Source organism: Alligator mississippiensis, chromosome 6 (genome assembly GCF_030867095.1).
Source record: "Alligator mississippiensis isolate rAllMis1 chromosome 6, rAllMis1, whole genome shotgun sequence".
Taxonomy (NCBI): domain Eukaryota; kingdom Metazoa; phylum Chordata; order Crocodylia; family Alligatoridae; genus Alligator; species Alligator mississippiensis.
In genome coordinates, this window is record NC_081829.1 from 97,161,064 (window position 1) to 97,173,955 (window position 12,892).

The window sequence follows — 12,892 nt, forward strand, 5'->3', positions numbered from 1 at the left end:
TGCGGCTGCTTCTATTCTGCTTGCCGGCTCCCCGAACGATTTGGCAGAGGCTTTGTCTAGTCCAGTTTTTAATGATTCAAGGAACAGGCTTCTCTTGGCTCCTTGCAGAAACAAAGAGATTAACTGACTTGGGGGGGATGCTCGGCAATGTGCTGCCTTGTTTTAAAAGATTAACCCTTCTAGCGATTGCCTAAAGGGATTTTAGACTTTTAGGACTGGGTATGGGGAGCTGCTCTTCTACTGTTGTATGGCCGTGCATCTCCACACGGTCGGTGTCTACCTGACCTGCTGCTGTGCCACTTTAATGGCACCTTCTGTCACGGAGTGGTCTCCCGAGGAAAGTGCATCCAGGTTCGCTATGGTCCAGCTTTCATCTTCTATTTTGCAATAACACGCCAACCCCGGAGAGCAACCCAACCATGGAGGGTGGAGCCTGGCACATGTCAGCTAGATTACAACAGCCTTCAAGTATACAGTGTGAAATGCAGTGATGCACCAGCTCAGAGTGACCCTGCCATAATAAACCAGCGCGCACGATCCAGGACTACAGAATGAAGCTACCATGACAAACCAGTGCATGCAGCTCCACCACCCATGACAAACCAATGAATGCAGCTCCACCACCCGTGACAAACCAGTGCACGCAGCTCTGCCACCCGTGACAAACCAATGCACGCAGCTCCGCCACCCATGACAAACCAGTGCATGCAGCTCCGCCACCCATAACAAACCAGTACATGTAGCTCTGCCACCCGTGACAAACCAGTGCAGGCAGCTCTGCCACCCGTGACAAACCAGTGCATGCAGCTCCGCCACCCATGACAAACCAGTGCATGCATGTTATGGTAACAAGCCACTATAAACACATGGTGAAGTGGGGGGGAATCTGAGCAAGGATACAGATGGCAAATGCAAACTTCCCATGAAGTTATTAGAAATAAGAACAGGAAGAGAGAGGATAAAATTGTCCAGGAAAAACTATGTGAAATGCCTTTAGCATGTCCTCTTAAATGTTCAGTCCTTGTTCAAATAGAGCACTGGATCTGTGCAGCAAAAGTAGCATCAAGTGTGGGCTCCAGGCATCATATATCACTCGATAGCAATACAATAGCTACATGTCACTTATGTTAATATACTTCTCGTGTATGAAGAATGAGGCAATGTTCCATGCACATGGTATCAGCTCGCAAATAAGGCAGGGAAAGAGCCAGGTGGGATGGAGATACTGATAAAGATGTGCAGCTATCATAGTAGCACAAGGTCACCAAATGCAGGGTGCCAGTGGGACAGACTTACCCGGTACTGTTCAGGTAGCTCTGGCCGAAGCTACAGTCCTTGGACAGGGAGGATGGATTGAACCAGAAGGCTGGGACACACTGGCTGTTACTGTGTCTTTCATAGCCATAGTCACTGCAAAGGCACAAGAATAATAGAAGGCATCATATCACTCAGCATGGATACCCAAAAATGCTGTGAAATTTTAGTGGACATATCTTAATGGAAAAACAACTGTGGAGGGGAAGGTCAATTAGCTATGCTAGTCCCAGGGAGAAATGACTGTTCCTTCTCCTTGAAGAATCACAGAAAAATAGCACTGGAAGACTTGAGGTTCAATCCTCTGCTCAAGGCAGGATCATCTCTGGGAACCATCCCAGTAAAAGCGTTTAACTAACCAGTACTTAAAAACGTCCAGTGATGGAGAACTTGGTCATGTTCCAGTGCTTAACCTTCCTCCTCATCCAAAAAAGTCTTCCTAATATCCACCCTTGGTGCAATTTAGGCCTGGCACTTCTCTTTGTCCAGATGGGACAGGTCAAGAATTGATCATCATCCTCCTTACAAGCCTCATATTGAAGGGCTCTTATCACAGGGCCTTTTCATCTACAATGCGGGCACCCTTGCTCAGGTTCACTCTCCTCGATTCAGACTCCAGGTGAAGTCATACGAAGTTTTCAGTACGGAAAAACCAAAACCTGAGGAACCAGTTCAGCAAAGCACTTAAACCTCTACTTAAAGTTAGAGCACTGACCTCATTGGGACTTGACCACATGGACTTCTGAATGATATAAAGTGCTCAGTTGAAGTGGGCCTCTAGCTAGGCCTTTGAGCCCAAATTAGAGAGCTAAATAGTGGGTTGAACAACATAGATAGTGGGGTTGGAGTTCTGGCAGACTTATCCAGTGGCAATGGGCTCTGGAGGGATGGGCTCTTAGAAAAGCTGGACTTGTACAAGTCCATGGGGCTGGATGCAATGCAAGGAGCAAGGATGACAGAGCAAGGAGCAATGCTCCCAAGTTGCAGCAACAGAGGTTTAGGTTCGATATTAGAAGAAACTTTCTCACTTGAGAGTGGTGAAGCACTGGAACAGGTTACCCAGAGAGGTGGAGGAGTCTCCATCCTTGGAGGTTTTTAAGGCCTGGGTAGACAAAGCCTTGGCTGGGAAGATCCAGTTGGGGCTGGTCCTGCTCTGAGCATGGGATTGGACTAGATGTGATGTCCTGAGGTTCCTTCCAACCCTCCTTTTCTATGATTTCTATGATTATACCTTGCAGACTGTTCCAAGCGCACCCGTAGAAGGTGTTACAGCTGGCGATAAATGCTCAGTTGCTATGCATGGTTCAGTGCTGGCCTATCGTTATGAATAGACTGTCATGCAGGGGAAAAGATGTTGTAGAGCCCCAAGTCCCATCTGGACCAGGAGGGGGTATGAGCCCTAAGTCCTGTCTGGACCAGGAGTGGGTATGAGCCCCAAGTCCCATCTGGACCAGGAGTGGGTATGAGCCCCAAGTCCAGTCTGGACCAGGACGGGGTGTAAGCCTCAAGTCATCCCTAGACCAGGAGGGGTATGAGCCTCAAGTCCTGTCTGGACCAAGAGGGCTGTGAGCCCCAAGTCCTGTCTGAATCAGGAGGGGTTTGAGCCCCAAGTCCTCTCTGGACTAGGAGGAGCTTGAGCCCCAAGTCCTCTCTGGACCAGGAAGGGGTATCAGTTCACCTACTTCCATCAAAGTCATCTTCCTAAAACAGATGCCTGCCTGCCAACTTAATGATGAAGCCACAGCAGCTACTGGACTCAATGGGATTTTTTCCATAATCTGTAATATGCTTTGGATCAGGTCCCGTGTGCATCCCTGGCTAGACTTGATCAGAGGGTTTTTATGTTGAAGGAAAGAATATAAATAGAGACCCTGGACCTCAGCCCGCAAGAAGCTAATCAATGCCAGCAAGCTACACCATTCTGGGAATCGCAGACAGCACACAGTCCATCTTACAACAGCCCCGTGCTCCTCTTGATGCTCTTGTTTTAACTGTGAGCCTCTTGAAGACCGAATAGGAAGTTTTAGAGAAGGGCCTTAGCAAGCAGGATTAGTTGTATACCCAGCAACCCCCTAGCCGGTGCCAGTACTCTTTGGCGGCCAGAAATTTCTGAGCTGCTTGAAGAGATTCAGCGATTCCCTAATGTTCTTTGTCTTAGCATTCAATTTAATCAGCCTCAGTGGGTCAGCCCCGCATAGGCAGAAATGCCTGGCAGTGACTCGGTAATTAAAAATGTTCAGGAGGAGTTGTACTTTGCCCCAAAGAAGAAAAGAGACGCATAAATATTTAATAAAATTAAAGACAACATTGCTGTATGCCCCAAAGGCTCCGGGCATGTTCATTAACTTCTGGTAAATGTATATTAAAATCTCACAGGCTGTCCACCTTCCCTCTCACAAGCCTCGGGGTTTGCATAAGTTAGGGAAATAATCAAGTCCAGATGCTGCTCCGTCTTTCACGGAAAAGCTTCTTGACAGAGTAAATAAAGAACCAGCAGGGGGGAAAAAATACCAGCGAGCATTTGAATAACGCTTCCTGGTTCCTGCTGCCATTTTTTCCCTGCTAAAAAAAAGGCTAAGGTTTGATTTTTAAAATGCTTGCTTAAGCCAGTGTGCTCTTAGCCACAGTGATGCCAGCTTTGTGTTTATCTGCCACCTCCACATCAGGTTAGCAAACCCACACGCTTGTGTCTGGAAAGTGTGGGTCTACGGAAAGGCGGCTAAGCCCTAGTGACAAAATGCACTTCCACATCTCGCCCCTCGGGCTCTCCCAGTCAGATCTGCTCAGTTTAACACAGAAAACACGGGTCCGGCTGAGATTGCCGAGAGCAGTTCGTGATTTTGGGTACCCTGCTGGGTTTTTGGGATGCCCAGGTTGAACAGCCTTTGAGAGCCCTGCTTTTCCAAAAGTGAGGAGGGCCGTCCTCTTGAAAAATCAGAGCCTTTGAAGATATCTCAGACTGGGTACCCCAAAAATGGCGGTGCCCAAAACCAATAGTCATTTTTGCTTCTCGTGATGGATTTCCCTTCCTCCGTCTTTCCTGTCAGCCCTGCAAACTCACGTATGAAAGTCAAGCTGGTTCCCTCTGGCTTGTGCATCACAAAGAGCTATGATGTTGTAATGAGAGCCTCATGAAAACAGACAGGCGGCTGAACTTTGCAGCTAGAAAGCAGGAGACGCAGCAACCGATGGGACCAAGGCATAGCCGTTCTTGGAGCTAAATGACAGGCTGAGCTTGGTGCCACGTGCAAACACGTCTAAGATAAATGCTGTGAAAAGGTCCTGTTCTTAGTGTAAAATCTTAGGTTTAGGAGTGACAACTGCCTACAAGATGCCATTTCTCCTGGATTAAGTCGGAAGACTTTTAGATTTCCTTCCTCTATTATTCATAGTATTATAGAAGACAAGGGTGGAAGGGACCTCAGGAGGTCACATCTAGTCCAACCCCCTTCTCCAAGCAGGACCAGCCCCAACTACATCATCCCAGCCAAGCCTTTGTCTACCTGGGTTTTAAAAACCTCCAAGGATGGAGGTTCGACCACCTTTCTGGGTAACCTGTTCCAGTGCTTCACCAGCCTCCTCGTCAGAGAGCTTTTCCTAATATCCAACCTCAACTTCCCTTGCTGCAACGTAAGACCATTGCTCCTGTCATCTGCCACCACTGAGGACAGTCCAACTTCATCCTTTTTGTAACCCCCTGCAGGTAGATAAAGGATGCTATCAAATCCCCCCACCCTTTAGGAAAAGGTGAAACTTCTTTCAGATGAGATATACTTCTGCTCAATGTCTTTGACTCTTGGGTTGGACCCAACTGTCTCCAGGTGCCATGAAAATGTAGTAACCTTTCTTCATATTCCTTGTTTCCCATCATTTTGGTACCTTTACATGTCAAGATTGGATCAGAAAGTCCTGCAAAAACCGACGGGTGGGGGGGTTACAAAAAGCAGCTTCTCAAAGCAGGTTAGAATTTACAACACCATTAATTCGAAACATCAATATTTATGCAAAACAGCTGGTGACTTCTGACAAGCCCAGGGTGCACGGGGAGGCGAAAGAAGCAGAATCGGCGGATTCCTTAATAAAGTCCTGCTGAAAAGCAATAAAACTTTCCCAGGCTAACAGAAAAATCATTTCCCTGTCTTGTACCTTGGGGCCTCAAGTGGTGACAAAAGCCAAGTGAGTCTGAAATCTCCTCTTCGCCAAGTAGGAGGCACCCTCCAGGGGCATGTTGTAAGGGCAGTGTTGGCTTACCCATTCATTTCCATCAGAGCCCGCTTGGATACCGTCCGCATCCAACCACCTGGCTCTGCACAAGCCCCAAGGCAACGATTTGCACAGCAGCATCATGAGTTATAAAGGACCAGGGTACTCACCACTCGAAGTCGCCGTCGGCGCAGACGCAGGGTTCAGAGACAACAGTCCTGGAGTAGTCTCTCCCCAGTGCACACTGTGCCCCGGGCTTGCGCTTCTTATAGATCTTCCTCTCCCCCATGACACAAGGCTCCCCCTTCCGCAGAAGAAAGAGTGGGAGTTAGGAGGAGGAGAAACCGGAGGATTTCTAGTTCCTGCCTCCCTCACAGCTTACTGATGTTGGACTGCTTATTCCTATTGTGCAAGTGGCAAAAGTCGTGCATCAAGAGGGGAACTCTCCAAGGGCAAACACAAAGTCTGTGAAAGCCTAGGTGTAGACCCCACGAGCCTGGGCTTCTCTTCCCCCATTTGACTGCAACTCAGCCTATAGCACAGTCTTACAGCACTCAATGATTTGTTTCAAGCACCGTTCCAGGAGGTTTAAGGCTTTCTAAAGCAATACAGAGGATATCTAAATCAAAAACAGAAAGTCTGACCTTTAGGTGAATGGCCATAAATAAAATTTTCTGTTGCACTGAAATAACTTGCTTGGGCCCAAAAGGAAAGAAAATACACTGCAGAATTGAATTACTTTTCTTTCCCATTATTCCCAATGCCCAAGATGACTGCATGGATTCATGGGTACTGTCTTTTTTCATCATTTCCAATGGTTTTAATTTTTTCTCTGTTGGGACATTAACCGCTAGGCTACCTCGCACTCCTTTTTAATCTCCAGCACCCGTGTTTTTTTAACTGCACACTTCTTTCCCATGGGGAGGCCCGTGACCTTGTACAATGATGGCTTTTTCAAGGGATGGAGCCTCCTGTTGGCTTCTGGCCATAAAAGCATCGAGCTTGAAAATGAGACACGTGGTCACAGATGACAAAGCTTGTACAGACGACAAAGCATGTTTGCCTTGTATAGCATCTGCACGTGCTTCCTCCTCTATAACCACTATGTCTATGTCTAAATCAGGCATTTTTCTTCTCCAGCATCATCTCTTAAAAGACTCCCTAGGAGTATACAAAACCCCATGAGGTAGGCAGAGCTAACGAAGCAACTCCAACCCTCTTATAGCTTAACCACAAAGGCAAGCTTAACCTTATCTGAGCCATGCTGATGGGATGAAACTTTTTAATACAACCATAGGCCTCTGGGCACTATCACTAGCCCATGTAAGGCTGGCATCACACCCAAAGTCTCTTCAAATGTTTCCTTCGGGGCAGGGTTTATTAGCCCAAACCCTGGTAGGTAACAGAACACAAGGGCCCAAAGACCTGTCCCTCCAGACCCTGCTCAGTGCCTCAAGGCCTCCTGTGGCTCCCCAAAAAGAGTCACCTCAGCCCTTGAAAGGTGTTCAGGGCATGTCTGCATGGCCAGTGCAGCGCCGTGCTCGGTCTGGAGCCAGAAGCAATGTAGGTGCATCAGTGCAGTGCTCAACCCAGGCGAATCAAGCCTATGCAGAAGGTGGCACTGATACAGGGCTGGAGTTGGATCCAGGTCCCCAGCCAGTATCTCTGCATGGACTGCACCACGATGGGCAGACGTACCAGCTTGTTGGGAGCTAGCTCGGTTATCCCACAGAGCACATCCTCGCATTGCTGTGTGTGGACAAGCCCATTCAACCTGTGGCTGTAGCTGATAAGTGAATGGGGTTGCCTCGCAATGGGTCCCTTGGCTATTAAAGGTACCTAACACCTTGTTACACCGTTCTGTAAGTGGACACATGCCAGCAGGGGCCAGGGTCATTTGAACTTCCTGGGACAAGTTGGATGGTGCTTGGTAAACCCTTGCAGGTTTTCAGAAAGAGCTAGTGAATGTCCTGCTAATTTTAGGTGATCTTATTTAAAAAAAAAAGCAGACTCTACTGGCATATAATTAAACCAATCAAAAGGCATAAAAGGGCTTTAATCTGGTAGTCAAGGACAAGACATGCCTCTTTTGCACTGGTGCAGGGGTGGATGGGGACCTTTGGGTGCATGAGATTTGGCTTATTGCAGTTTTCGTGTAGTCCAGAGCACAAGCTGTGTCCAGCCAGGATTTAGCACCACTCCAGAAATGCAAGCACTTAAACTATGTCACATCTACAGGTGAAAACCGCTGACTGCATTGAAAGATGCCAGATCCTTCCCTTCTTGGGAAAGAGAGCAAAGCAGGCTCCTACCCACAAGCATGCAAGGAGAGCTCGGTTAAAGGCCACCCCAGAGAGGTAGTCATACCTGGTTGTGCAGGTGCCAGGTCTGGTAGTCATCCTTGTTGCATCGCCTGCTGAAGATGGATTTGTAGTCCACTTTGACCAACTGCCACTCTGAACGCAGACTGAAGTGCCCAAAAATTCTAAGCATTGGAGGGAAAAAAGAAGTGTACGCACACCATCAGCCTGGGGAATAGACTTCCCTCGTGGAAACCTTCCTGAATCTGAGAGTGGAAACCAACATGAAAGTCCCTAACTCCTCACAGAGAAGAACAATTCACCTGAACCTACCTGTGCACTGGTTCCCAATCATCTGCTGGCATCCAGTGCCCTTTCCTCTGATCCTGTGCCTCTCTTGTCTGTGTGTGTGTGTGAATGGCATGCACTATAATGGCTAGCTCAGACATGCAAATGCTGCTGTTGCACAAAGAAGAAATGACGGCAAGAGAGATTAGTCCTATTAAAGCCACTGGAAATAGGGACCCAAGGAGTTCTACCTTTGTTTAAGTCTTTGTGTTTAAGTCTTTGCTCTTTCTTAGCTAACTCAGTGTAGTTGTTTCTATTGTACAGATAACAGTATTAAATATATTTATGCTGAGCTGAACAATGAAGTGAGGAAGATGACTACAGGTGATGCTCGGTTAAGGTGACACAAGAAAACACCTGCAAAGATTGCTCTGAGTGTTGTTATGTGCCCCGGTGGCATTAGGAAAGAGCTGAGGTGGTACTGGGATTGCAAAATAACACAAATCACTGCAGGGCGGGGAATTCATGAGTCGGTTTCTGAAATGCATTTGAGCAGGCTGATTATTATCCCTGATTCGGTGACTTGAGTCTGTGGTCCAGCTTCCCAAATAAGGATACCATTTTCACATCCCCAAACCACAGATTAGTCCCTAGAGATACCAACCAGCTCCCGAGCCCCACTCTACTCAGTGCTACATGGACTCACCGACAGGCAAGATAAAGGGATACGCTGTACGGTCGGGAAGCGTAGTGCTGTGTTGAGGCTGGGAGTTACCCATGCGCTTGCAAGAGCAGGACAAAGTGAGACCAAGCACATCAATGCTGTGCATCCCACCATGCTCTCAAGTGCAATAATTACTAAGAGAATCTACCTGGAGGATGCTCACATCTCCTAAAAGGAAAACAACCCACAACAAATCCACCCCTAATTAATAAATAACATCAGGTATCCAGACAAAAGGCTCCACTCAACTGGAATTGTTGGATGAGCTGCGGGGAGCCTGCTTTTCGATAAACTAACTGCTTCTTAAGCCTCACGCGAGTGGCTATTTTCTCAGTAAGAAGTAGTTTTTGACTCAGCAGAGGCCAAAGAAGTATATTGGTAAGGGGAAGCTATGGCATAGGCAAAGGTAACCACTTGGAAAGCTATAAACAAAGCTACAATCTCGCACAGGAGAGGCAGGAAATAAATTAATAACTATATATCTCTATATATATAGATAAAGATATCAATACAGATATAGATATCGATATAGATATATATATAAAATGAAGCCAATCAACGTGTTATCAGAACAAACCAATAAAATCAGCTTCTCCTCCCAAAACTGGGAGATTCGGACGTTGAAAGAATAGCTCTTTGAAAAACTTGGCTAAAATTTAATCCGGTTTATTTTCACACTACGCATAATCTGAATCGTTTCTAGCCCTTGAACAACGGGCTTTAGAAAATGGGGGAGAAGTATTTTTCCATATGCCAAGTCTTTCACAATTCTAAATGTTCACTCAAGGCATTTTTGAGATTATATTTTTATAATTCTATTAAGTCAACCTAAAGGTGCCGAAATGCTCGGCAAGTCTTGCAGTAAAAGGGAAAATAGAGCAAAGCAGAAAAGAGTGCGACCTTCTTGACACCTACATTGCTCACGTTATGACTGGAGTCTTTATCTCTCTGGGACCCAACCCCGGGTTTGCTATCTCCCCTTGCCCCATCTCATCTCCAGCTGGACTGTAAGCTTACCTCAACTTCCCTTGCTGCACTGTGAGCCCATTGCTCCTTGTTCTGTGATCTTCCACCACGGAGCACAGTCCAGCTCCATCCTCTTTGGAGCCACCTTTCAGGTAGCTGAAGGCTGCTGTTAAGTCCCCCCCTCAGTCTTCTCTTCTCTAAACTAAATAATCTCAGTTCCTTCAGCCTCTCCTCACAAGTCATAAGCCCAGCCCCCGAACCATTTTCATTGCCCTCCGCTGGACCGTCTCTAAATTGTCAACATCCTTTCTGTAGTGGGCGGCTTCTAGGCTGTGTGATGTCCAAACCACTCAGTGTCGATTCAATATGTACTAGATAGGGTCGGGCTCCCAGCTGCTTCAGATATCGTTCCAGCGCACCGGGTTTGGGACGCCACACAAACAGCTCTCCACCCACTCGTGACAAATCCAGTAATATCCCGCTTGCAACACGGCTATGCTCACACCCAACATCTGGTTCGGCATCCCAGCCTCCAGCTGTGCTTTTGAAGACGGCTTTCAGCTTACGTCCTCCTAGAACGCCTGCGTGGCTAAGACGTCTCATAGACTCACTGTGCATCTTTCCTCCAAACCCGTTTGCTTGTAGATGATTTGAAGGTTACTCCATTTGGTGAGCTGGAGCCCTACCCAATATACATTGGCCCAGTCCCATTGACTCCAAAGGGACTCTGCTGATTTATGCCAGCTGTGGATCCAGCGGTGTCACAAACTCCTTACAGCAGAGAGAAGAACCATTTGCTGGAACCCAGCAGACAGCACAACCACAAATATCAAGACAATTGAGTGGCCACGGGATGGGATAAGAGCTGAACTGCAAAGTGTTGGTTCTGTCAGCACTTACTAACAGGCAACTGTTCGCTGACAGCACAGCCGGCAAAGCAGAAGGCTGCAATGCACTTTCACCAGCCTCAAAACTCACCACAACCATGTGCTTTTTTAAAACTAAAAAAAAAACAAACCCTGAAACTTTTGCTTAGTAATAATAATTAATGGAAAAAACAAGGTTTCCTAAGTGGAAGGCAATGCATTAGCATTCCAAAAGCATGGAGCATTAGCTACTCTTTAATTAAATGATTTCAAAGAAGATCTTTGTATATAATTGCTATAATTTAGATGGAAACAATACTATGCTAAATGTAATTAGAGCAGTATGAACTCTACAGGATATTTTCCTCTGTGTTAGTGGGATGATTCTGGGTCACCTGGTCCTCATATGCTTTTTTAATAAAAAAAAAAAAAAATGCTCCTTAATACTGATTAATGAGTATGATCCAGCTTTCGGTAACAAGGAATGCTCTTGGGCAGAGCAGCAAGCAAGCAAGGCTGCTGGGCTTGCAAACGAGGATGAGAGTCACCAATACTGTATACCACCGTGATGCATATAGACTGTGTGATGTACTAACCTATTGGTTTGGTGCTGGTGCTTGGTAAAGGAAACTCTGAGCCAATCAGCTCTGGCTTTGCAATAGATGTTTTGGAATAAATAAATAAATAAATAGATCAATGTTTTGGAAACAGATCACATCCTGAAGAAAAGGGTGTGAAGAGACAAGTTGGAAGGTTCCCGCTGGTGAATCTGCTCACTTGCTTACAGACACTTTCTCATTCAGTGCATCATTTCTATGCGAGTTTTTTTCCAATCTGGTTATTTTACTCACTAAGTCAGGTGGGTATTTATTCTTCCCTGCCTACATGTTGCTAACCTTCTAGAGTGAGATACAGGTCAAGGAAGAGAAGGTGAACTCTTGAGTTTGGCTGCAGTCACTGAAGACTCTTCATTACTAGTGGTGATAGAAAGACATCAAAAAGTATGGTCTTCACAACCCCAGTTTGGGAAGCTGATACAAAAAGCCATCTGTGATTTCCTCCACTGAGCAGCTGGAGCAAAAAGTCCTTGAGAATCAATAACAACAAGAGCCCAAAAGGCAATTGTATCAGACTCACTCTTCTAAGTGCTCTGTAATGAGTATGGGCCAGCATAGGTTATTTAAAGACATGATAGATTGAGTTTCCAGTCTTCATAGTAAACAGATAGGACACGCTATTCCACCTATTAGGTGTCTAAGGGTGTATCTACACATGCATTTAAGCATGCCTAAATTTAATGTGCATTGGGTTAATGCACATTAAGCAGGCATCTGCACGTGCAGGCATTCAAGTGCGTTAACGCTGTGCGTGTCATTTTAAAGCGCATTAAGGATGCACACATGTAAGTGTACATCCTAATGCACCTTACATTTAAGCTAAAGTGCCTTAGTGTCTCATGTAAATGTGCCCTGCGTGGACTAAGGCATCTAAATGCAAGCCTATTCCACCTATTCAAGTCCTGAAAGTCCATTGATGCATGTACTTTTGTAATGCACCCATCGTCTTACCCTTAATACCGAGTCACAAGAAAGCGGGGAGGAGGAGAACCCACTCACCTTTTGCATTAGCTGTTTTTCAGGGACTCAAGCAGCGAGGCATAGTACTGCACTTAGCACCTTAGTTCAGGGGTGGAATAAAATTTCCCCCTTAAATTCCATGTGGAGCCAGCACATATAACAGCATCTTTGCAACCAGCTCCATAGTCCACTCACCATTGCTAGGAAACAAGAAATTGCTTCCCAGCCCCTTATATATATATATATTTAAAGAAACAAGGGTATGCGTCTATTGCAGGGCTAGATGTTATCAATTTCTGAGCAAATTATTAGGGATTTGGAAACTGTTCCAAAATGCCTGCAGATTCATGATGAAGTCATTTTGGAAAAGGTCAGTGGCAACACCGCTATAATTAAATCTTTCATTAATTTTTTAAATACACAATAACTTACAAATGCAATAAAAATTGACCAGACGACCTTGCAAGAAATTATTTAGAAAGCTATTTCATTTTGTGGAATAACCTCACTGGCTGAAGAATAACATATCCTTTCCTTCTGCTTTTTGTCTCGAGTCATTTTTGGCTTATTAAATAACATTTATTAATGGCAGATCAAGTGAGGGGCTTGGATGTCTTGGGTTATGACATTTTCACCTCTAGACTCCTGGCTCAA

General features: G+C 46.0%; 1 protein-coding gene across 2 annotated transcripts in view; it reads right to left on the reverse strand.

The window, feature by feature from the left end:
- SORCS3 (sortilin related VPS10 domain containing receptor 3) overlaps positions 1 to 12,892 on the reverse strand; it is a 419,433-nt gene that overhangs the window by 40,857 nt on the left and 365,684 nt on the right. For both annotated transcript variants that reach the window (XM_059730194.1, XM_059730195.1), the window contains exons 15-17: positions 7,885 to 8,002; positions 5,688 to 5,821; positions 1,297 to 1,410 (exon numbers count right to left, since the gene is read on the reverse strand). In XM_059730194.1, the coding sequence (XP_059586177.1) occupies positions 1,297 to 1,410; positions 5,688 to 5,821; positions 7,885 to 8,002 (366 nt within the window). The remainder of the gene's footprint in view (positions 1 to 1,296; positions 1,411 to 5,687; positions 5,822 to 7,884; positions 8,003 to 12,892) is intronic.